The 24,594-nt window shown below is 46.1% G+C and overlaps 2 protein-coding genes across 8 annotated transcripts in view; both read right to left on the reverse strand.

The window, feature by feature from the left end:
* Positions 1–16,359, reverse strand: part of abl2 (c-abl oncogene 2, non-receptor tyrosine kinase) — a 28,318-nt gene extending 11,959 nt beyond the window's left edge. The window contains exons 1-2 of one of the 5 annotated variants that reach the window (XM_056604295.1): positions 15,619–16,347; positions 3,186–3,350 (exon numbers count right to left, since the gene is read on the reverse strand). In XM_056604295.1, the coding sequence (XP_056460270.1) occupies positions 3,186–3,350; positions 15,619–15,838 (385 nt within the window). In that variant the 5' untranslated portion in view covers positions 15,839–16,347. Of the gene's footprint in view, positions 1–3,185; positions 3,351–3,850; positions 4,166–15,618 lie in introns of those variants that run through there. The other 4 variants (XM_056604296.1, XM_056604298.1, XM_056604297.1 and 1 more) reach the window with 4 other exon arrangements.
* Positions 16,360–16,663: 304 nt separating this feature from the next.
* Positions 16,664–24,390, reverse strand: soat1 (sterol O-acyltransferase 1). 3 transcript variants are annotated; one of them, XM_056604317.1, is made up of 17 exons: positions 24,248–24,373; positions 23,993–24,063; positions 23,614–23,762; positions 22,529–22,587; positions 21,721–21,869; positions 21,568–21,627; positions 21,343–21,450; positions 20,764–21,049; positions 20,544–20,622; positions 20,367–20,451; positions 20,213–20,258; positions 19,921–20,050; positions 19,686–19,783; positions 19,494–19,592; positions 19,149–19,284; positions 18,773–18,918; positions 16,664–18,374 (listed from the first exon to the last, which is right to left on the reverse strand). In XM_056604317.1, exons 3-17 carry the CDS (start codon positions 23,759–23,761, stop codon positions 18,291–18,293), a joined length of 1,713 nt encoding a protein of 570 aa, XP_056460292.1. In that variant the 5' UTR covers position 23,762; positions 23,993–24,063; positions 24,248–24,373; the 3' UTR covers positions 16,664–18,290. The 3 variants fall into 3 exon arrangements, with proteins under 3 accessions (XP_056460292.1, XP_056460291.1, XP_056460293.1); XM_056604316.1 differs by lacking the exon at positions 23,993–24,063 and having other exon boundaries at positions 24,312–24,390; XM_056604318.1 differs by lacking the exon at positions 23,993–24,063.
* Positions 24,391–24,594: the final 204 nt, after the last annotated feature.

Consider the following 24,594-nt stretch of genomic DNA (forward strand, 5'->3'; position numbering starts at 1 on the left):
TGGATGGGGGGGGGGGGGGGTTAGGAGAAGAGATAAGATGGTGTAGCCCGTGTATGGTTCGCTATAAAAAGGGAACAGGGGGAACGGGTGACCCAATTTGAACACAGCCGAGGAGATTTATGTAACAGGCGCCATTGTGGATGGAGCGAGGTTAGTTTAGTTCATACCGTCATTAAACCAACAATGATATTTCGTTTTTACTAGATCCAACGCAAAGGACCAGCTTCGCAGTCTAGTGTCTGAGAAGCCTAAACAAAATAGTTACAGGTTTGATGGTCAGGGAAAACTATGAAAGATATATCGGTGAAACCAATATGTCAGATAACATTAGCTAATGAGTCGGACTCATAGCCAAGAAAGCTTTTTAGCTTTACTTTAGTTGCCATCACATAGATAGCGATACAGACGGTTTGTGTTGTGGAGAGGGATGGTATCATCCAAAAGACACTGGGTCATAAGGCATACCAACGCATGTAAGGGCAGAGGACAGTAAGACACACGTATGAGGTATCTGATCCTGTGTGCAAGGAACACATCTCAAAGCCGTGCGTGTTGAGACCTGGCCCGGGCCACTCCTGCCCCTCCTTACCCCCCCCTGACGTCAGCAGTGTTGCAGAGGTGGAGGAACGTGTGGAGGAATGGGATACACCATGCCACACAGCCTATCAGACACTGTACCAAACCCCATAACAAACCTAAACACCTTACCAAACACTGAGCCAAGCTAATCCCCATTAACAATCTAAACACCATACCAAACACTGAACCAAACTAAACCCCATAACAAACTAAACACCATACCAAACACTAACAAATACTGTACCAAACCAAACTAAACACCATACCGATAACTGTAACAAACTACACTTCGTCCCAAAACGAACATCATACCAAACTGAACACACCATACCAAACAAATGACATACCAAACTAAACCCACTACCAAACGACACACCCGCGGCACCACACATCGTGGTATCCTCAACAGAAGGTGAACACTATTACGAATCCAACACATACCCTATCGGCTAAGGGCTTCAGCTTTTAGGAGTTAAATTGAAAGTGAAGAGAGAGGGGGGGCTGAAAGACTAGGGGACGGGGGGGAAGAAAGTGAATTGAGGACAGGTAGAGCCACTGTTCCAGCAAGGGCCCTGTGACGGTGAGTGGGCCTGACAGCGACTAGACCGGAGTGCTTTTCCTGAGGGGGCAATGGAAACCGTGTCCCATGCCATCACATGCTCCTCTACGGCTGCCCACCTGTCCAGCTCGCCTCACCATTCGTCCGAGTGCTTCCACCAGTTATGCAACCCTCAAATACGTTTATAAAACCCCTAACAGTCATTTTTGTCATCTTTCCAGGCGACGTCATAATCTTTGCGAAAGCCACTCATGATGACTTAAAATCGATGACGGGGAAGCGTCCCCCGTAGGACTTCATCGTCCACAACAATCAGCCATCTTGTGCGATGTAAACGCCAAGAACATAGCATGCAGTACGACATCACAACCCAGCTGAAACTGCACCGGGAAGAGGACTTTTCTCAGAGCATCCTCCTGACTAGACTACGTGTGGGTGTGAAGTCAAAGTTTGCAGGGTGGGGAAGGGGTCTACCCTTGGCACAGAGCAAGTGGGGGGGTGGGAGGCATGCTTGCTATGAGCACGGCACTGTCTGGACTAGCGTGGCTGGGCTTGGCTTGGCTTGGCGAGCAGCCTGCGATTGGTCACAGCCTCGGGGCCCTCTCTTGTTGTCCGCCCCCCGCCCACGCTCGACCACTTCCACCTGTTATTATTACAGTTGAACGGACTTCATGTTAACACTGCCTTAGAGCCGGGGCACGCCGTGGACGTGTCTGGCCCCGGGTTCAAGAGCGAGAGCGAGAGAGAGAAAATAAACACCGGAAGAAACGGTGGGGATGGGGAGGCTTCACGTCGGTGCATGCATGGGCGGCGTGCTCACGCGTGCGTCTGCGTAATCTCACATTGGCTCAATGACTCAAGGCCGCGAGCATCGCCTCAGTCCAAGGCCGCTGGAATGAGAGGCATTAGAACGACGGGACAATTAACACACTGGCCCATGTTTAACACTTTAGACGGGCCGGGGATCAAGCCTGCGTGTCTCTGGGTAATCGGCGGGGGGATATTTTAAGCTCATGACTCAAGGGGAGGCCAGGGGGGGTGGGTTCAGTCGGTCCACTGGTAAAATGTAGAGGGAGAAAGAAAAATAACACAGAAAACAAACAAAACAAGGTTAAAGGGTGAGGGGATCACCGTCACCCTGGACTCCTACAGTAGCACCCCGATTGAATTATATTAACACAGAATATGTTATTACGTTGTTGTTGGCGAGTACCGTCTTTCAGTTAGCCAACAGGATGCTAAGAATTCAGTGTTCAGGAAGAGCCAAATGCAAACAGCCACATCAAATCCGGAAATGTATTAGCAATAATGACGACTTGAAAACCCTGCGGCGAGTTCAGGTGATTGGTGGACGCTATCTGATGAGGAGGTGAAACCGGTACCGGTGGGTTGGTGATCTGGTCGCTCAGGCATTGCTTGTTCACACAATGGAGCTACGGTATCTGTCCAGAGGTTGGTGATCATTCCTGGGGGGGGAGCAGGTGAACCTCTGCTGACTCACCACATTCCAACCACACGCACTTCCAGTTATGTTGCTAACGTAAACAAACCATCGGAGCAGGTGACGTTCATTCATGCGCGCCCCGCGGTCCGTCACTACTCTCACTCACTTAACACCTTGAAACTTGAAAGGGGTGCCGTGCCTTGATGACCACAATCTATGCCAGAGGAGTTGCTCATCCGGGCGTGGTTCTGAACGCTTTGGGGGAAGTGGAACGGTTGTTACGGCAACCAGGATGATCAGGCATCAACACCAAGCATTGTAGTCTAGACAACGGAGATTAACCGCATAATGCGCGACACATTGAAAAAAACTATTCACAGCAATTACTTTCCGTTGACCACAAATTTACTTTGTGAAAAAAAAAAAGAAGAGAATAAACCCTTTGTCAATTACGGGTCGGCCTGTGTCTCAGGAGGTAGAGAGAGTTGGCTGGTGACCCGAAGGTTGCGAGTTTCGATCCCGGGCTCCTGCTAGAGTGTCGAGGTGTCCCTGAGCAAGACACCTCACCATTACTGCTCCGATGTGTGAATGTGTGGTGGTTACCTTTGGTGATGCTGAGCGTGTTGTCGCCGCTGGCCACAAAGTCATAGAGCGCCACGAAGAGGTTGGGGTCGCTCTCCGCCGCCCCCAGCAGGTTCTCCTTGGAGCTCCAGCGTACCGCCTCCGTCAGCGCGGCCGCGTCCAGGCCGAAGGGCCGGTGCAGAGCTTCTGGAGGAAGACGAGGGGCAGGGGGGGGGGGGGGGGGGGGGGGCAGAGAAGAAAACAGAGTGAGACAGATGGAAGAAGAGAGACACTGACAACCCCACAAGAAGCACACACAAGAAGCTTAAAGGCAATTTAGAAAAATATAATAATCGGAAGGCCCAACTGATTCATCGCCTCGCTACTCTGGATGGTCCAGGTATCTGCTGGAAACAACCAATGAACAGCACAGTGTGTGACCAACGCATTGCTCTGGTCAAGGATCAACCTGACACAGCTAGGTGTGGTAGCAGGCTGATGGAGGGAGAACAGCAACAGACCCTGGCCTGGTCCCCCTATGCTGTTGTTCTCTCTCCAAGCCTCACAGCCTTGGTTCAGTGACAAAGACAACAATTTAAGAATCAATTTCGGACTCCTCTGGTTCAGACACAAAATCAAGCAATTGTCCAGTACAACGCCAACAACAACAACCAAAAGAGACTGCCGGTGAAGTTTGTATCCTCTACCTGTCGGCTGGGGCCCATTGGCCTGGCCCAAATCTAGGGGGGCCGATCCATTTAGACTGGTCCACTGGTCCTCAAAGCTGCTGCTCGCCCCTAGGCAACTCAATAACATAATCTATCTGACTCTATGAACAACCACTGGAGTCCTGCTATGCACAAGACACACACACTGATCTAACACGGCGTGCGGAGCCCAAGCAGGTAGCCACTGTGAGGGGGAGGGATTTGGATTGTGTGGGGGTGTGTGCATAAGGAGAGGCGGGACCCGGGGTAGCTACGAAACGCAGGTAAATAATGGCTCATGTCCCAGGAATGCCTAGAGATGGTCCTCGGAAAAAGTTCTAGTAAGTCAAGTACATGAAACGACACGTACAGTCAGAGACACGCAACTTAACACTCCTTAGACAGTGCGGCACCTATGCACGGGCTCACACCCACTCAGCCCGATGTTGGATCCGAAACGCACATTCATAGTCACCTGTGCGGTGAGTGACTATGAATGTGGGTTTCAGATTATGCGTTTATCAGCAACACACGCAGCCATTGTACACACAGTCACACAGACAAAGTCACACAATTCCCCAGCTGCTGCCAAACTCCACGACGCGTCGGGACAGCTGCTGGGAGATTGAAGCGGGGCTTCGAGAGCAAAAGGGACAGTGATACATAGGGTGGAGAGACGGAGCCCTTATCGGTTAAGAAACAAAACAAGAGCTATGCTAGCTAAGGAATTGTTGAGTATTAGTAGTATCAGTAAGTGGAAACTAAAAGGATGTTATGCCGTTTCCGTATTGTGGTATCAGAGTAGCATTATCACCATTCACGGGGAAATACAGAAGTAGGAGAGACTTTTAACGAGCTTCATAGTTTGATCGAAACCTTTGTATCCTTTCACTTGCGCTGTGGTTCAATACCGCATTCAACCACAACTGAGGAACCACAGCATGAATAGACTGAACATGTGTCAGCTGGCGATCCGTTCTTTAGAGACAGCCAGATATTTGGAAGTTACTTTTGAGTTTTAATTATCCAAACGTTAGCACACACACCCTCTGGTAGCAACATTCTTACATGGTGTTGTTCAAGCCAGCATCTGAAGTATAACAATGGACGAGTACAATGTTGAGAGAACACACCGTGTGATCTGCTTTAGTCCAAAGTCCAATGCAAATCCCTTCTAAGATGACTACTACACAAAGCACTACACACCTTTGTTGTGGACCAGCATGCATTGCAGTGCAGCGGTGGCAGTGACCTGACTCAGCCACAGCTCCCAATACATCTTGTGGTGGAGTATCCCAATGAAGGAAATGTAAGGATACAGTCCAGAGCCGTCGGGGGGAAAAAAGGAAAGACGCAGACAAGCTAGAGTCAATGACGCTCCTAGACGCTTAAAAAGTTTCCTGCGCTGAAAAAAACCGGCATGACGACGGCGGAGGTAGTAGACCCCCCCCCGCACAGCGTTCTCTTTTACCCACGATCGGGACCACCTTTGAGGTCTAGAGACGCCGGCGGTGACTAGCGGGCTCCGCTCTCACTGGGATGTCTGTGAACCTCTCCAAGGTCTAGTCTCTGGAGGGCTGCCTACTGGCTTTGATGTGGCCTAACGGGGTTCAGCTCTCCCGGGTCCATCCGGGCAGCACCGGGAGCAATGACTGCTGCTCTCTGTGGTGGGATGCACTGTGAGGGAGGCAACGCGTGGTGGTGGTGGTGGTGGTGGGGGCGACTGTAATATTGTAGGGGGGAGGGAAGGGTGCATGTATGCAGAGAAGTTTGGGGGTATGACCGTCTGTAAGGTATGGGTGTGTGTGTGTGCATGTGTATATATGTGTGCGTGCGGGAGTGTGCGTGTTCGTGGGGGAGTGTGTGTGTGTGTGTGTGTGAAGTGTGTGTGCTTGTGTGGGCATGTGTGTGGGAGTGTTCTTGGGGCATTCGTCATCGCTGATCTTGTGGGCCACAGCAGATGGCCAGTGCTATTGATCCACACTATGCCTCTAGAGAAGGGAGTGAGTGTAGGGTGAGTGTGTAAGTGTGTGTTTTTATGTGTGTATAAGGGCTGTCAAGTTGTGGTTGGTTGGTTGGTCTACATGCAAATGTTGAAAAATCGCTGGTGTTGCTAGGCTATATCATCCAAAATAATACAATTTTGAATAATAACGACTTGAATAATTCAAGACTCCGAAGCTTCTGTTATAATTATTGGTTGAAAACGACGACAAAACATCATGTTGGTGTGAGACCCTCTTCATATTGAAGCTCTGCCGTAACAGAGTCGGACTCAGAACAAGAGTAGATCTGAAACCAAAGTAATTCCTCCAAAAAGCACTTAGGTGATATTGAGGCTAACATCTAGAGTAGAATGCCCTGTGGCCGATTGAGTTAATCTAGAGATAAGATTAGTTATCTCCAGATTAATTTCAGTCGACCAAGATATTCTTTGGATGACTACAGCCCGAGTGTGCATGTTTCAAGAATCTGTATATGCAACTGTTGTACATGGGGGTAAGGCCAACTGTTCGTCCCACGTGCATATCACAGCACTCTCTCTGAGAATGTCACTCTAATGAAGTAGTGATATTCCGCCATGCCCCTCTTAACCACCTGCTATTTCCCAACAGGGACGAGGCACACTCTCCAGGAAATGCATAACACTCAAATCATACCTCGAGACTGGGCTATGACGAAAGCAACACCTTGCCAGCCGCAACAACAAGGAAATAGCTTCACGAGATTGTTTGAAGTATTCATTGGATTTCAAATAGATAACAAATGCACCTTAAAACTGGATATGGTGTGGTCGACCAAACAATTTAAAAGACTTAAGATTGGAAAAGGTGTACTGTCATGGTGAGTTGACCGGAGACAGCGTTTGGTATGTGTGGAGTTCGGCGCGTGCCTGTGTGTGTGCCCTGTACGCTTGTGCGTACTGGGGGCTAGAACACATGTGTGCGGGGCAGAGACTGTGTCCTTGTGTGAGCGCGGTGGGCTGTGCATGCTTGTGGATCCCATTGGCAGGCCAAGCCTCCAGCACCCCCCCCCACACCCCATCCCCACTACCCCCCTGTTCTCCAAGACAGCTGGGATGAAGGTGACCCCCCCCCCCCCAAACCCCCTCCACCCCGACCAACTCTCTACATGCATGTGCTAACAGACATGCTTGCTGAAACATACAAACATTGTGAATGTGCCTCAGTGGTGATATTATATCCTTCCAGACTCACCAAGACCCTACTTCTATGGCCGCCACATGTGTGCGTCTCCTCCCATTTAGTGAAACCCCAACCATACATTGAATGAACAGTAAGACGCATGCCAATTAAAGACATAATTGTTTCTAATTGAACACGCACTACCTCGATTATGAAACAAGCGTGCCGAGAGGTATTCATAGTATAGCAGATGAACAAAAAAGCATCAACAGACACCCATAAATACCCTCCACATGGAGTCCAACTGGCCAGAAGTTGCAGATAAACGGCCTTCTGGCTGGAGGAAGCCCCAAACAATGAGCCGAGACAATGTCACGGATGAGGGCCACGTACACAACAAGACGCCATGCAGGCGTACAGAGCCGGGTGGGACCCCCAGGGAGAGGCAGAGGGCGGAAGCTAAGTGTGAGGTGGGGGTGGGAAATCAGGGAAAGCCACTGACAAGACAACAGCACAACAGCACTGTGGATGCAGCTCTTCGTCAAGTGAATTAATCGTTTGTTGACAACGACAATAATAATGTAATGCGATTAAACTTTGGAAAACTGATCAAATACCAGGTCAGTGTTTCCCACAGAAATTTTGGAGACTATGGGGGGGGGGGGGAAGGGGGCTGGTATGGGGCGATTGTTGATTGTTGACGGGGTACGGGGGGTATGGAGCGATTGTTGACCGGGGGGGGGGGGGCGGGGGGGGGGGTATGGAGCGATTGTTGACGGGGGGGGGGGGGGTGGGTATGGAGCGATTGTTGACGGGGGGGGGGGGTATGGAACGATTGTTGACGGGGGGGGGGGGAGGGTATGGAGCGATTGTTGACGGGGGGGGGGGGGGGGGGGGGTATGGAGCGATTGTTGACGGGGGGGGACGGGGGGGGGGGGGGGGGGGGTGTATGTCTTCAAACTTCGCCTGAGCAAAAAAAAAAAAAAAAAAAATTTCATGTGCACGCAGAGACTATGGCGGCCGAAATTAGACTATGGCGGGCCGCCATAGTCTCGTCAATGTGTGGGAAACACTGCAGGTTCATCAAACCTAAATAGCCCTGTAACATCTGAACAAGTCCCCAGTGGACATTTGATTCAATAATGAGACAAATGTAATAAACAGATCAAAGTACATGAAACCTGAGGAATTTGACTGTTTGCTTCATTATGTACCGTTTCACTTCATGTTATTTGCATATTAAACTAACATACTGGGCCCCATTAGCCACATTGATTACCGTTGCATTCATTAAGGAGGGCTCCTCCTTTACCAATGAACGTGTATAAAGACATCAGATGAGTTCAACATTTCCATTACCAATGCTACTTCAGAATAAGAAGGAGTGCACGCATGTTCAAGTACTGACAGGACACTTGTGCCCATTTCTTGACCTTGACCTTTGGCTTTGAGTGAACGCTTAACACCTGTACCGACACAGACAGATCCCGGCAACGCCTTTGGATGTTCCTCTGGAAGGGCACTAATTAGGAAGAGAGAAATCACCGACCTGAGCCCAAGGGCCAGTAGTCACTCAGGCAGGAACGGGGAACAATGGAGCCCTAACCCACAGGCTTAGGCCCTCCCTGGCGGGGCCCTTGGAGGGCCCGTTATGGGAAGAATAATGGTCTCTAAGTGCTTCCCTCAAGGCGTACAGGCAGCATGGCTAAGTGCTGCATTATGCGACAGGGCACTGGATGAGCGTCACATGACCACTTACAGGACGTCTTCCTTTTGCTGAGGTTTAAAAAATATGTGTATCTATAACACACAACTCACACCTTCAAGACTGTAGCATCCTTTCAGAGATGAAGGATGCACACAATTGAACCTATAGCCGTGTTTTGGAAGGGGATAACAAATGGAGGTTAAGAAGATAAATTCATCAGTGAGTGAGTGAGTGAGTGAGTGAGTGAGTGAGTGAGTGAGTGAGTGAGTGAGTGAGTGAGTGAGTGAGTGAGTGAGTGAGTGAGTGAGTGAGTGAGTGAGTGAGTGAGTGAATCTCCTCTCGGGCCTTGCTCAATACCCAAAGCAGATGAAAGACCACTGTTCCTATCCAGCACATATAATTCATGCTACATACACGTACACGGTACAGAATGGAAACCCGACGTCTACCATGACTCCAGCTGAAATGGGGGCAGTCAAGAGTGCTCATTTTGTTACAGACTTTGGATCGGTTCACTCTTGTTGAATAATCCACAGAGTGCTTTGATGATGTAAACTTGTCTGGCAGAGGTGTGGTAACTGACGTGATCCAATAAAAGCCCCGGGTAAAATAGGCGTGTTGACAATGACCACCTCAGCCAGCCACATGATCTGGTGGGTTCCATGCCTTCCTCCCATCCTCCTCCTCCGTCTCATCCTTTTGATTAGGACTCAGTGAGTAACCAGAGATAATTGAGATGTCTGGCCAGCTAATCTGTGTGTGTCCCAGTTAAGCTTGGCTGTGTGTGGGGGGATCTCTGTGCAATCGAGTCAAGCTAAATGGACAGTAGGTACACCCAAACCTGGGATTTTACTTTCTAGTAGAACTGGAAAGAGTTCACCTGATGGTGACCTGACCACTGGTGACCAGATCAGTCTGATGGGACATGGCATCCAGTTCAATATTCATACAAATACGGCAACTCCTCTAATAAGTACTCGCTAAAATAGGAATATTTGAGCGAGATATATAGTCTTCTTCTTTACCGCCAAATACATATTGGGCAACCGAACCATCCCGACAGATGGCAGATACAAGCCGGAAAAGCATGGAGTTCAGTAGCTTACCACGTAAAAAAAAAAATCACTAAATTTTTATATATGCTAATTGACTAAATACAAAGGCCTCAGTTCAGAAAACAGAATCGACAATCAAGCACCTAATCCAGTGGTATTAGGTTACATGGCGCGGATCTCTTGGGAGATTCAAGCACCATGGAGAACCTGAGGAAGACACTTTGACTGTGCACTGCTGGAAGTGACCGAAGCAACACCACACTACAGGCAACACAACTAAGGGCTTTGACTTCCCTGATAAGGCAGGCATGTGTGGCCACATGCATTTGTCAATCTGCTGCCATGGCAAACAGGGCAGGAACAATGCTGACATTATGAAGTATCAATGAGATAGCTGAACAAGCCAGCTCGTTTAATCAACTGCTATTGTCTCCACAAGAGTAACAAGCAACACATAGAGCTAGTGTGCTTGGATCACGAGGGGGTTGTGAGAGACAGTAGTGATAACGGGCGCCAGATGAGGGTTTTCTGATTGACTGTTCGGCTAGGGGGGCGGTTGGTTCGAATCAGAGATGATAGCTGGGAAATGGACATCAACAAAAAGATTTACTGTATATTACAACCTCACTATGTATTGTAGCACGCGGGCGTGTTTGTTTATGTGGGTGGGTGTATTGTGTTGGTGTACGTTAATGTTATCACAACACACACACACACACACACACACACACACACACACACACACACACACACACACACACACACACACACACACACACACACACACACACACACACACACACACACACACACACACACACACACACTTTGGGGCCAGGTCTCCTGCCTGCAACAAAGGAGATAAGCAGCAGTGATAATGTCCACGGGCAAGCAACACTCCTGGAAGCAGATCAACACTAAACAGGCCTGCATTCAAGCCCTGTCCCTGCAGCTAGAGATTCTCCCAGTACAACGTGTGCAATGAAACAGCACCCAGACGCACTGTTACAACAAGAAGAGTTCAAACAGTGATTCATCCAACGGGTGCAGACAAGCACTTAGCACTGGAACTGCTAATGGTAATAATCAACATAAAAAAGCTTTTATTATCTTTAATTACCTTTCAAAATAAAAGTACACAAAAGCACAAATAGGAAAAACAACACACTACCGTCATGATCGTACACATTGACAGACATACAAAAAGTAGCACAATATTGGAGGGTCATTCAGGTCATCTCAAGCTCAAGCATGCATACCCCAACACCCACACTTTCCAGTAGCAAAAGGGATAGATGCAGCCTAAAGCCCGGCTTCGACCATCTGCTGTGGAACACAGGAACGCCAATCATTCACTGCCAATGTGGTACTTAATCCCTGGCTTCTAACGATGGTAGCCTGCGTGGAGGCTACGGAACAGGAGCAGTATGCAGCCTTGGTAGCTGCAGGAGAGGGCTGTGCAAGAGCAGCAGTACATGCCCAGTGCGGAGGCTCATGTCTGGGGGTTGTGGTGTAGAGGCAGACAGTCACCAAGTTGGGTTTCTCTTTACGCTCTGCTTGCTTGCCTCCTCCACGGGGATATTAAGAGTGCAAGGTCAGCTAAAGAAGATCTTGAGGAGATTCAATATCTCGCTCAAGGACACTTCAGTGGAAATAAAAGGCCTAGCCATGACTGAGGTTTAAATATGGGCCTTCTAATTGAAGGAATCTTCCTACCCCGTTATACATGCCCCGTTGCCCTTCAGTTAGGACGGGCTTTGTATCAGCAATTACCACAAATGGTTGTGGGATTTGCACTGATTATACCCTTACGATTCCACTCTCTTTGGAGTGAAAATAATTAAAAACCCTTGCTAATAAAGGCGGAGCAGGATAAGGGGAAAGAGCAGCCAAAGAAGACGTAATCTCAAGACTCAGTGGCAGCTTTGATGCTGGCTTTTCCTCGATTGAACCTGACTGTAGTGAATGTGTCAGAGCTTGGTGGACTACACGGCCTGTGTGACGAGACATTTAGGCAGAGGCTGGAGACCCAGGAGACATATATTATTGAACAAGCCACCACGACAGAGAAGAGAACCAACAGATAGATGCATTGTACCACACAAAGCCATGTTATGCAAACATCCAACCAGAAAATAGGTCAACTTTGTGGAATTTGACTAGCAAGTGTATCATTGCCCTGGGATAACGACAAAGCTTAAGACAGAGGAGGTGTGGCCCCAGCTCCCCCTAGTGGCAAGAGCCAATGGGAGTTGCCCTTACTAATAACGCTATTATTATCATTACCTCCAGTCATTACACTGTGAAAGTCTTACAGTCAACACATGTTTAGAAATGCTGATCTCCTTCCACCAGCAGCAGCAGCAGCCTTTATCCTGGATGTCAGGGATTAGCGACACACAGCCTATTGCAAGTGGATTTATTTCTAATCCAATTGTACCGCTTAATGCAAATCAACTCAGGCCTATGGATCTTGGATCTGGGCAGCGTTCACCAGTGCGCCCAACATTGCCGCTAACTGCCAAACGGAGAAGCATCAAATCCTCTCATCTGCCCCAATTTTAATGATCCAGAAAGGGTAAAAATAGATAAGCCGATGCAGTGTTGACAGGAAATTGAACAGTGAAGCCATTTCAGTCAATATAGGACGATAGTGACTGACTTTTAATGTTGGATGAGGCTGTGTAAATATATATATTTATGAATTATTCAATTCAGCATAATAGCACAAGTGGTATAAAACTAAAAGGCAGGCCAATATAACTAGGTATAAAATAACAATAACCAACCGGCCTGGATGACTTGTGGCATTCATTCTTCAGCATCTACCAGGATAGTTTCAATCGATGTATGCAAAAAGAAAAAAAAAGAAAAAAAAATGCCTCTGTTAACAAGATTCCCAAGCTCCTGACATGGCCAAAAGTAAAAGAAAGTCTCTGGCACCCGTCAATCGACGGATAGCTCCGCTTCAGGAACACAGCACCATAACCAATACTCCAGAACACAGCTGGAATCCCTTTGAGTCAGCATCGTGGGGGGGTCCGGGCCGACGTGCCCCTCACCTATGCTATACCCTTCAGCGGCTCCTAGATGGGCTGTCTGTCTGCAAAGTAGAAACTTGGCTCCACTTGGCGTCAAGCACGTTGAATTAGTGATGAGCCCAGGAGGAAAAATGGCAGGGTGACCCGAGATGGGGACCGGGGCTGAGTCACCTTGCCTGGGGAGGGAAGACGAGGAGCGGGGTTTGGCGGCGGTTGGGGGGGGGGGCAGTGGTAGTGAGACAACCATAGGAATGCACAGATACGGGGGCTGATATAACACTGCTAAGAAGACACAGAGGAAGACGGGAGGAAGGAGAGAGGCCGTGGGGGCCAGCAGGAAGACCCACAGTCGTGTTGTCTTTGTCCCACATAGTGAGTCACTGGAGTCTGGCATCAACTCTGGAAGGCCCAGCGCTTGGAAGCGCCTGCAATGTTTCTCGGTTTCACACTAACAGAGGTCTTTGTTTATTGTCTGTGTGATATTCGCTGGCCACGCTTTAGAAATCGACTCTATTACAAAACAGTATAAAGCCGGATCAGGCCGGGCATTTAAACATGTCAATCCCTTCTGTAGTTTTAAACAGGACAAATCTCCTAGTAAGCTGGAGAAAGAAAGAGGGCATATTGGCATCGCTGGAATCACTCTCTGATCCCCCAGTCACTTGAATTACACCTTTGAACCATAGCTGGGGATACAATTATGTAAATACGAAGTGTAAGAAATCCCATCAAGTCAACTCATTTAGTATTCTAAACCCATCTGATTCAACAATATTAACACAATGAAAGCAATCGTCAATGCACCAGTGATACAAAAACAACAAGGTATCCTCATCATCACTCGATCATTTACCACTAGAGTTGGAGAGCTGAAGAGAAATCTGGGCCGAAATTCGACGTCATACATTTCTCTGACACCAGATAGAGTGAAAGAATAAACAAAAGTATACAAGATAGTGTTCTAGAAATAGATTACTGGTGGATCAAAAAACAAATTTTACAATCTTAAATCAGACGACTCACAACTTTCCTAGGCATCACAAATTGCTTTAAACACAAATATAGTGCATTAAGGTCCAAACTGTTTTACACTCTGATTGTGTCAGATTTCCCCCAACTTGACTTAGATCTTAATCATTGGCCTTGGATTTGACTCTTTAAACACTTGAGGCCATACTAAGTGGTTTAAATACTAGCCATTCCTTTAGCCTCCCTTGGATGAAAGGGACGTTTGAATGGTCAACGAAAGAGGTAGTGCTCCGTCCCAAGTCCTCTCACTTAAGAGTCATTGTTACATTACAGAGCGACTAAAAGAGTAGCATTCACTCCACAGAATAGGGATGGAACCACACACTGGCCTCTATAACCAGCCCAGGCTTTTCGAGAGACTCGTAGCAAAAGGCACATTGCTTACAATAATTGGTGGTGCGCTGTGCGGGTTTCATTGTCTGTAAGTGCCCCCAAACTAGGGAAGATCTGCAGTTGAGATGTGACAGCCAGGGCAACGCAATCATGTTCCATTCCCTAATGCTCCAACCTTCCCCTCCTGCCTTTCTGGGTAACACTGTGGTGAAGTAAGGCCTGGGACATGGGTGGAAAAACTAGACAAGATATGCAAGTAGCTCGTTATGGCTCTTCATTTTACGACAAGGACCAAATAGGAAAGGTTTTGCTTGCTGGAATGGTATTCAAGCAACCTAATTCTCTCTCGTGCTCTCGCTGGGCTATCTGCAGTAGAAACACTGAGATGGGCGGAACAAAAGCAGCCCACCAACTGAAAAAGTCCAACTCTCGCCAAGACGTCGTGGATTTCACGGACATGCTCTGAAAAAGCTGGAGCGAGACACCCCATGGACGGGGTGATACCAGAGTGGGTTTTGAGATGGTCTAGGTTAGGGTAGAAAGGCTAGGAAGCAAGAGACAAATCCATTCAGTGTTTTCCACAGTTCAAAGGCCACAGGACTGGAGCCAGCGCTGTAAGTGAAATATGAGGGGAGGGCTGGTGGGTAGGGTAACTGGTACCTGCTTCAACTTGCAATTCACTGTACTTTATAGCATTCTTCATCCCATAAGTTTGAAATGTCAAATGCCTGCTCGTGTGTGCCTGATTTAGTTATAATAAACGTACACTTGATATTTCCTGCTCAGTCTTTCTGCAGTGTATGGCTGGTAATGCAATCAAATATAAAATAAACCACTTCAATTATTCACAACGATTTCGTGAAATCAGAGAATGCAGTCTTCCAGGCATTAATCCCATTAGTAGTTGAGTGTGTTGCAAAGGTAGACATTATCAGACAGCGGCATAAGTGAGCATGTGAGAATCACTCGGAAGTAACGTGAGCTTGTGATAGCTGTTACATTGAGTTAATGGAGCAGACTTGCTGCTCATTCCCTAGTGGCAAGAATCATTGTTTACCAAGAGAAGTATTACAATGATTGGCTTTAGACGTGCGTTTAACTGGCTAACTCGGTATTTCCCCTTAGGCAAGGCACAGCTGGCCATCCTGAATGAACTCTATATCAGCGACAGTCTCCCATCTGTCTGCGAGGCATCTTCTAATCACATGCAACGTTACACAAACGCATACATACATATAGATTGTACATTGTATGGTATCAAGCTCTAACTGAAAAGGAAGAGAATCTGATGGCAGGATTGCTCGTCATGGCCTTTACCGCTAACGCGTCGGAAAGGCACCAACTCAGCGAGCCCACACTAGAACTATCACTAGTAAACACATTTATGGGTAACAGTGATTTCTTCTCACCGACCACCACACCCACATCCTGCTGAACAATGTAGTTTTGTCGCTACCTGAATGTTTCGTGAAGATATTAGTCCCAGGGTCCGGCACGTTAACCGCAGCTGTCCTGCCCGGCGGTGTCCCGGTGGTGCCGCCGACTTCTCGGGGTCTCCTCCCGGCGCTGCTCCCCCTGTTCCCCTTGACTTGGTGCGGCTGTGGCGCGGCGTGCGGCTGTGGTGGCTGGAGTGCGGTTGATGTGCTCTCCCCAACGCGGCCTACCTGTTGTCCCATCCCGACACTTTCGTGTAACAACTACAGGGACGAAGGAAACCCCCTGTCTACCTCAAGTTCACATCCCCCAAGTGGAGCGGCCTGTTCGGAATAGTCTTCCTCAGCCCCTCTTCGCCGAGTCGTTGCTAGCTGCTAGCTGCTGTCTTAGCTCGCTCACTTGCCCCGTTAGCAAACGTTAGCAGTTATCAGTGAAACCCACCCACCCTGCCTCAAACAATACGACCAAAAACCGAAGCGTATGGCAATAATCTAATCCTAACGGTGATCCAACGGGTCGCAAGGCAGATGGCAACGGCGACCCAAACGGTGTATTCTGTAAGATAGAGACGGTTTCAGAATGGTTTTGCCGTTCTCCGGCCACTGCGCGCCCCCTCTGACGCCGCCATCTTTACCGCAGAAGAGAACAAGATGTGTTTCACAAGGGGGGTTTCGATCGGATCCCCGGTCACCGTGATCTTCTACCTCACAACTGTCCGGACTCCGGAGTTGTTTACAGACCTCCAAGCCACTAGGAGGACAGGCAACAGTGGCTAAATTATGTCCATAGGTTCCATGCTAATGTATGCTTTTTTAATAACGTTTCAGGATGTCACTGTCCGTCATTTTATAATGAAGAAATCTGCTCTTACAGTTTCAGGTAAAATGTGAAAAAGTGAAAAAATATATTTTTTATTACATATTTATAATGCATGTATTGGCAATTACACACGACAAGATGTATAATACATTTTCCTTAATGTATGCAAATGCATATTAGTTACATTGTTAATAATAACAACACATAATCAACCTAAAATAAAAGGGTAGAATGAAGCCAGAAACATCAAGTTTATACAATGAAGTTTATTCTCCAAGAGAGCCTTTGCAGAACTAGAGAAAACAAAAAAAAGCAATCACTTCATCAGCTAGCCATTTTTTTTCAGAGGAAGTCCAATCTGAAAAAAAGTCCCGATAACCACAATGTGTCGTTTCAGCAATGACAATTATATTGTTTCAATTAAATAGTTTGACTTCGGTAGATTAAATGGCACAAATTGAGAATGGCCCAGTATTAACCAAGATCATGGATGAGCCATTGATGTACAGCGGACCAAAAGAAGCTGCGCTGGGAGAACGCGAAAAGATGCCACCTCGTGGTTACAAAGTTCACTGTATTATTGAGCTGGTTTTCGCTTTTTATTGTGCTGTTCATTTCACAGAATACCTCGTTTCACAGAACTCATCTCGACTTGGCACCGTTAATTATGCAATGTATAAATCCCAATATTTACATAATTTTTTAAAAAGGAAATCAATGCATTCAATTATTCAATGTCAGACCTACATTTACGCAGAACAATAAGAGTGCCCCATAGCATTTGTTTGACAGAATATAAATATTGTATCATTGTTACAAAACCTATTTTACTACCAAAGGACCCATTGTAAATCGTATTACTTGCATCAGGTCTCACTAACAAGTAACATGGTAGCTTTAATACGTAATGGCAGTTTCCAACAATACAAATGCACCAGTATTACCTCTACAGATGCCTGTTACCTATATAGAACGATTCTCAAGTTAAATATACATTTCCTTTGACATCAAACTTTGTTCCGAGAAAGATTAGACATACGTGGTTATTACATTCGGTTGTCGCTCACTGATTGGTTTTTTAAAGGGATTTCCATCATAGGGAATAACTCACAGCATAATGTGACAGAGGATATGACTTGAATTAGGGTCCAAAAATGACTGGAGAAGTATGGTGATGTACCAAGGTTATCTTCCAGAAAATCTCACGTACCAGTAAACCTCTCTTCCATCGCTTTTTAAGCAAACCCTTCAAAACTTTTTACGTTTATCAAAAAAGTGAGTTTAGATGGTTGTCAAGGAAGATCTATGCCTCAGATATTACTCAGAACGGTTGATAATTTGGTTTGATCTGTATAATTACTACTGACTAATTCCTAATAACAATTTGCCAGAGAAGGGTATTCAGGTTTGCATTCAGCTGCCATAACACGATGATCACACATTATGCACAAACATTGCTTGTACACACTAACAGAAAAAGGGGAAACATACATAATATAAAATAAATATGTAAAACAGGTATGTGCATTTAAAACAAACATTTTGTTTAACATACAATTATTTTAACCAGGCTGTCTCGGACAACCAAAAAAATGACAAAGAAGGCAGCTTAGAAAATTCAAAGTAAAACAGAGGAATCTTTTTTGCAGACGGTTAATTGATTTTCCTCAAGGGCCTATCAATATAATTAAACGTTCATGTGCGCAGAACATTACACTGAAGCAATACAATTAAACAAAAGGCCACACAAAACATTCAACTAAACTCTTTAAGAGGCATGGCAGTAACCTAAAGGTTGGTCTCCTCTACCCTTTTCCACCCGCAGTTCACAGGGGATTGATTGGTCACTGTTTGGATCAATGCACATATCGCTTGTCAAATCCCCTGAGACTGTGCCATGCCGTCTTTTTGGCGGTGGCAGCTCCAGGACCGGGGCTTCAGCAACTCCAGAAAGGAAGGCTGGAAGTAAACAGATTAACCTCAGCAGCTCATGTGGAAATATAGATAACCCATGTAGGACCTAGATGGAAGAGAGACTACCGAGACATGGAGGAAGAAGATGTTTGCTAATGCATGTTACATATATTTTTATTATTTGTGTTAACACTACGTAAATGTGCACAGCAATCAATTACAAATCTGGTCCCATTACTGAAAAGACTGATAATAAATTAGCTAAATCATCAATTTACTTTGACTATCTCTCTGATCAGCTTAAAGCCTAATCATATCACGGACGAAACATTGCAAAATGTCCCTCCGGGTTCTTTGTTCAGGCAATTTGCACACAACAAAGGGCTTGATGCGATATTGTAAAGTATAATTCAATTCATAAAAACATCAAATTTCAAATGTACCTCTGTGATGGGACAGTAGCGCTGGGCGTACCACTCCTGGCAGTACAGACAGATGATGACCCCCTGTCCCAGGAAAAGGGACGTCCACATGATGATGTTCCATATAGGACCTCTCCGCCGGTCGTGGAGGATGAAGTTGAACATCACTGTGACCGAGGGAGCATGGTCAGTCACGGGGCAGGAGGAAGCAGAACATACCCAACAGCACAACAACAATAGAAACCCGTGGTGAAAAACCAACAGAATATACTGCAGTTAAAAGGTTAACGCTTCATAGTAACTACATTCTATAACCAATTTCAGGAGTGAAACTTTTCACTTTCTGCTAAAAACCGGGAGAGAGTTGCACCTCTTTCTTCCAACGTCTACCACTTACTTCCGAAGCACATGAACAGGCAGAAGAGGACGGGGTAGAAGAAGCCAAAGCAAATGGCTAGAATGTACTCATGAACCACCGCAGACACGGTGAACACGAAAAACATGGCAGCTGCACGGAATCGCATCCCAGACATCTGGAATGACAGGGAACGAAAGAGGAAGCAAACAAGAATAGAAACGTGCAGCTCAATGTTACATGGTTGGCAGGTCATAAGCAGAATATATCAAATGTTTTAAATAAAGACAGGTGTTACAACTGCATGATAATGTGAAAAAATATCACTTTGTATGTGGCATCCAAGTACCAGCGAACCTCTTCTTCATCTAGACTTCGTTTACTCACCAACAGGAAGTCCCTGTACACATAGTAGTACAGCCAATCATGGACCACCACATTCCAAGTACGATAGTAATTGGCAAAAGACGTTGAATTCCACCAATCCTGTAACAATAAAACCAAGAACCATTCAAAATACCTTCACAAATCACCACGTTCAGGTTTGAGAGAATACACAGTGATACCAATTCAACGTACCTTGTAAAACATCCTATCAGCAAAGCGAAGCATCTCGGCAAACGCATTGAGCCAACAGTGAAGCAAGGCAAAGAAGGCCAAGAAGAGAACCAACGCACCTAGACGGGGAGCCATAAGAAGGTCAGCGCTTGCATGACAATATATAGGTGATATCACAACACCAACAACCCTCCTTCCAATTTGGAATCAGGACGGTCAATGCCGAATTGGTCTTGGCTGCGTAGGGGCGTCCAACCTGGCAGGATGGAGTTGAAGACTCCCAGGACCAGAGACCTCAGGTCAAAGAGCTGCAGACTGATACTTCGAAACTGTGGGATGCACAGCCGTACAAAGACGTAGTAGGCGTAGAACAGACATCCCAGCACCTGGGGGACACATTTAGGAGGCGGTCTGTTTCATTTTCAGACACCTCTCTATTTGTAGAACTCACTCTTACAATGACAGTGTTACCCTATAGTAATACTGGATCTTTAAATAAAAAAAATAAAAAAAGCAAACTGCAAACAAAGCGCATCAGATGTTGGTACCTGCAGTAACTTTGTGGCCACGTAACCCCACCTGATCAATGGATTCCTGGATACAAGAACAAATGTAAGATGTTGCACCTCTTCTTGGCATTTATTAGGAAGGAAGACAATGGAATCAACCACCACAGTGAAAATGAAGAAAAGCTGGTTTTACCTGGGGTAGTTATCTCTGTAAATGAGGGTAGGTGCAAAGAGGAAATAGAGATACTGGTTGATATGTGGCCTCAATGGGACTGAGTCTGTACATGACACAAAGAGTACTTCTCAGTCAGTCTGCAAAGAGTGTAAATTACAAGTCATAGAAATATCTTCAGAGAAGCGGACAACATACCGTTCTTCTCCTTAGCAGCCGAGAGCACTCGTGGAACGTTCTCCCGCACAAAGGAGTGCGTTTTCATCATGAGACGCACCTGGAACCGACACACAAACACATGCACAGGACACACGAAGGCGGTTCAGAAGCAGGAGGCCACGGGGAGTCAATGGAGCGCAGATCAAACGTCAACTCTACATCATGGTTGGTCATAGCCACCGCCAGTCCGGTCCGTCACCTGCTCCAGGATAACGATGAAGGAGGACGCAGGCGGCAGGCTGTTGCTGACGGCCACGTAGGTAGGCAGGAATCCCAGGCCCACGGCTTGGTAGAGGAGAAAGGCCGAGCCATACAGCAGGCTCCACAGCCTGGGGTGGCCACCGGAGCCACACTGACTCTGGGCCCACGTCTGGAACAGCATAAAGGGAACCAGTGACGCGGACACGCACATGTAGATCCACGTGCACACCACCAGGGGAAACTGCCCAAAGACGTAGACCAGGAGGTCAAAGTCAAGCACCAGTCTGGAGTTGAGGACAAATAGGAGAAGAAGGAAACCTTTTTTTTAATATTTGTCAGGCCATTTAATTATAAGGTGAGTGTAACACATTTCGGTCAAGTTGATCACAGTTCTGGGAATAGGAATGCAGGAAAAAGTGGTTAAAGGAAAGAAAACCTCTTTTAATTAGAGTTGACACAGTGAATCTAACAAACTGTATGATGAATAAATGAATACCACAAATCCTGACCACTCAACTGAGGTCCCAGATTTATAATTATCCCGAACCATGATACAATAAGTAGGCGTGTACGCTACCTGCCTTCGTCGATAAAATCCACGACCAGGGTGCTCAGGATGAAGAGGATGAGGAGGGCGATGAACATGTGGTAGATGGTCCGGATGTGGTTCACCTCAAACAGCTCACTGTGGGAAGCAGGAGATTGGAAATGGTTCATCTCTCGGACAGGAGGATGAACAGCAGTGATGGTCACTGAGATCAACGGGCTACAACTCTCGGACCCGAGACTAAACTCTACTCACTCCAGCAGGGATCTGCGGTTCACAAATTGCTTGCCCTCACCGTGGGGCGGCCGGATACTCCTAGGAAACAAAGTCAAGACAAGTAAATTGAGGGGCATCAGATCTGATGAATTAAAGAGCAGAACTTGAGGCCGTTGAGGGCGAAGACAGTACCTGAGTTTGCTCCTCTCTTTGTCCGACATCGAGGGAGAGAAGTTTGCCGGTAAGGGGGTCGGCTCCAGAGAGACGGACTCCTCGATCAGACTGTCCACAAGCTCACTGACATGGCTGTCAAACTGACGGATCAGGTCACATCTCAGGTGCTGAGCAATAGGCAGAGATACAGAAACAAGTCACCGAATCAGAGGGCGGTGATGTCAAGCACTGAATGGACAGGAGAAGCTGCGTGTATATAGTGTTCTTCTGGTTCCACGTGGCGATAACATGCAGACACGATGCAAATACTACTGTGTGAAAATAAGATACATGATTTCAATAGCTTAGCACATTCATTTCATTCATAAAACCAAATATAGATAATCATTTTCCCTTTTTCCTGGCAAGGTGGCCAGCATTGGGGGAGAAGGGAAAGTGCAACCACCAATTTCTGAATTTCCATTCCGTGGTCTCATGATCAACCAAGACCAGACACAATTAATTCGCTTTCAAGCATTTGTCTTCTGCTGATAACTAAAGCTTTGTTTTAAGTGACTCATCATTTGTGCCTCATCCAATTGGCCTAATGACCGACAAGACAAACAAGTCAAGTTGGGGTGATGGCTGCATAACCCATGATAATTTTTTTTTAATAAGTGCACTGTCATACAACCATGTCATACAAGGGTGAAATCTTTCTCAACCTTTCGTAGGAAGTTCAATAAACAGTTTCATCCATAGTGTCATTTTTATAAGACAAAATGAAAATAATGGTAATAAAGAGGAATAATAACTTAGATATTAAGGCTTTTTCCTTATAACAAACCTCTGCTTTCATCTTCAGTTGCAGTTTTTTGCTGATCACATATTCTAATTCCATTTTTCCTGCAATTATAAAAAAATGGAAAAGGCATTACATCATTTTGTAGAATGAATACATAGCTTATGCAGAAATGCCAATAAAAAGTCCTTTGAGTGGACTTTGGCTCCATTCAAATGAAGCCTTTTGGTCAAATTCATTGACACACACCAAAATCAACAGAGCCAGTTTCCTGATTAAGATTACTAAGGCTTACTGATGGGCATAGGTAAATAAACAATGAGCAAACATATATTAGCTGCCTGTAACACAAACAGATGTCATGAGTACAGGTACATTTCAGGACCAAGCACTATGCTCTTTATTTCCTTGTAGTATAATCAAAATCAGGAAATGACAGAAATAACAAAACATGAAGGTCCAAGTAATGCTATCAGGCCTATAGACCAGTTTATATACTAGTCAACTTATTATTTTGTAAGTCCTATAATTTTTTTAAATGGGGTTTTCAACTGTGGATTTTTACGCCTCTGCTATGAAAGACAATGACAAGATACATTACTCATATACAGCAGCATCATGTGTTTAAGTGATATTTCAGTAAGATGACCACAAATAAAGTAGCTGCAATACAATTTGTAATGAACTTTGCCATTAATGTGAGGTCATGCGTCCTAAGGAGTGTTTTTGGCTGGGAGTATCTATTTGAACAACACACTGTTGAGCTGCCAGTTCTTCGCAGGCATGTGATGCAATAGGTGAATCAGGATGAGACACAGACACATGGCCAGTAACAAAGCAGTTCAACAATGTAGGGTGATAGACTACACCTTGTTAGGATGCATCCTTACTTCCCTATTCCTAGCATTGGATGTGTAATACACTCACAAGTAGGCCTACACCAACAATGTCCAATCACCTATCTTAATTACATTTGTATTACATTTTCAAAAAGATACCTACATTGAGTGGACTATATTCAACATTCGCAGTGCCTCCTTTAACAAAAAATAGCATAATTGAATTGGGATTGAATCCCATCTAGCCACCGTGACCCTTGGCAATAGGAATATCCAGTCACTTATTCTCACCGTTGCTGTTTATGAGGTCTCCAAAGCCCTGCCTTTCCTCAGCCTGACTGCCTTCCATCACAATAGGGCTTTTCAGGTCAGGAAACGCAGGCATTTCGGGGATGATTCGCATACGTGGCCGAAGACCATTACAATCTCCACTTTCCATCCTGTTAAACACGATAACAAAAAGTGTGCGGTTGTGTTCAAATGTTGCACACTGTTTCTTGTGTTTCTTGCATGCATTTTTACAAGATTTGCACGGAATCAACAAGCCACTTATAAACTTCAAGAATTCCATGGATTTGGTTGTCAAATTCTCCCCAAACAAACAAATAGAGCGCAGGTGACAAGCGATGCAAACGTGCGCACATGACCGACGTGAGGAAGATAAACAGACCTGTGAGTTCGAGACGGGTGATCCCAATTCAAGGACACAGCTAGCCATTCACCCCCCGCTCGGATGAGAGACTAAACAAAATCGTATTCTTATCAAATCGGTTGTAGGTAAAACTGGGTCACGTCATTCACTGTTATAGCGTTTGTCAGAGCTAATCAAATCTATGGGTCGAATCAGATCACTTGTTGATGTGACTGTCGTTAGCTAGCAAACATGCACCGGGACTCGGGTAGTTACGAGTGTTGCCTCACAAACCTATCTCCGCCGCTCTGATGAAGGCGATATCCGACGGAATAAATGCCTGTTGGAATTTCCCCACCTGTTATTGTCACCCACGGCAGCCAGATCGCAGAACATCCAAGTAAATATTGAGGCGATGTTGAACAGGACTTGGTTCTAATTGGTCAAAAGTCTCTCCTCCTTTTCTACGTCAGCGTTCCAATCCTTTGCGTGGTCTTGTGTGAAAGCAATTCAAATAGGACACCGAAATGGTATGAGGATTGAACATGTCATGGCTATAATATGGCTAAACACTAAATATTGTTGTTCTTTATGTAAACACAGTAGCAGGTACAGTGTTTAACCTCACAACATTAAAACAT

This window comes from Gadus chalcogrammus, chromosome 12 (genome assembly GCF_026213295.1).
Source record: "Gadus chalcogrammus isolate NIFS_2021 chromosome 12, NIFS_Gcha_1.0, whole genome shotgun sequence".
Lineage (NCBI taxonomy): Eukaryota > Metazoa > Chordata > Actinopteri > Gadiformes > Gadidae > Gadus > Gadus chalcogrammus.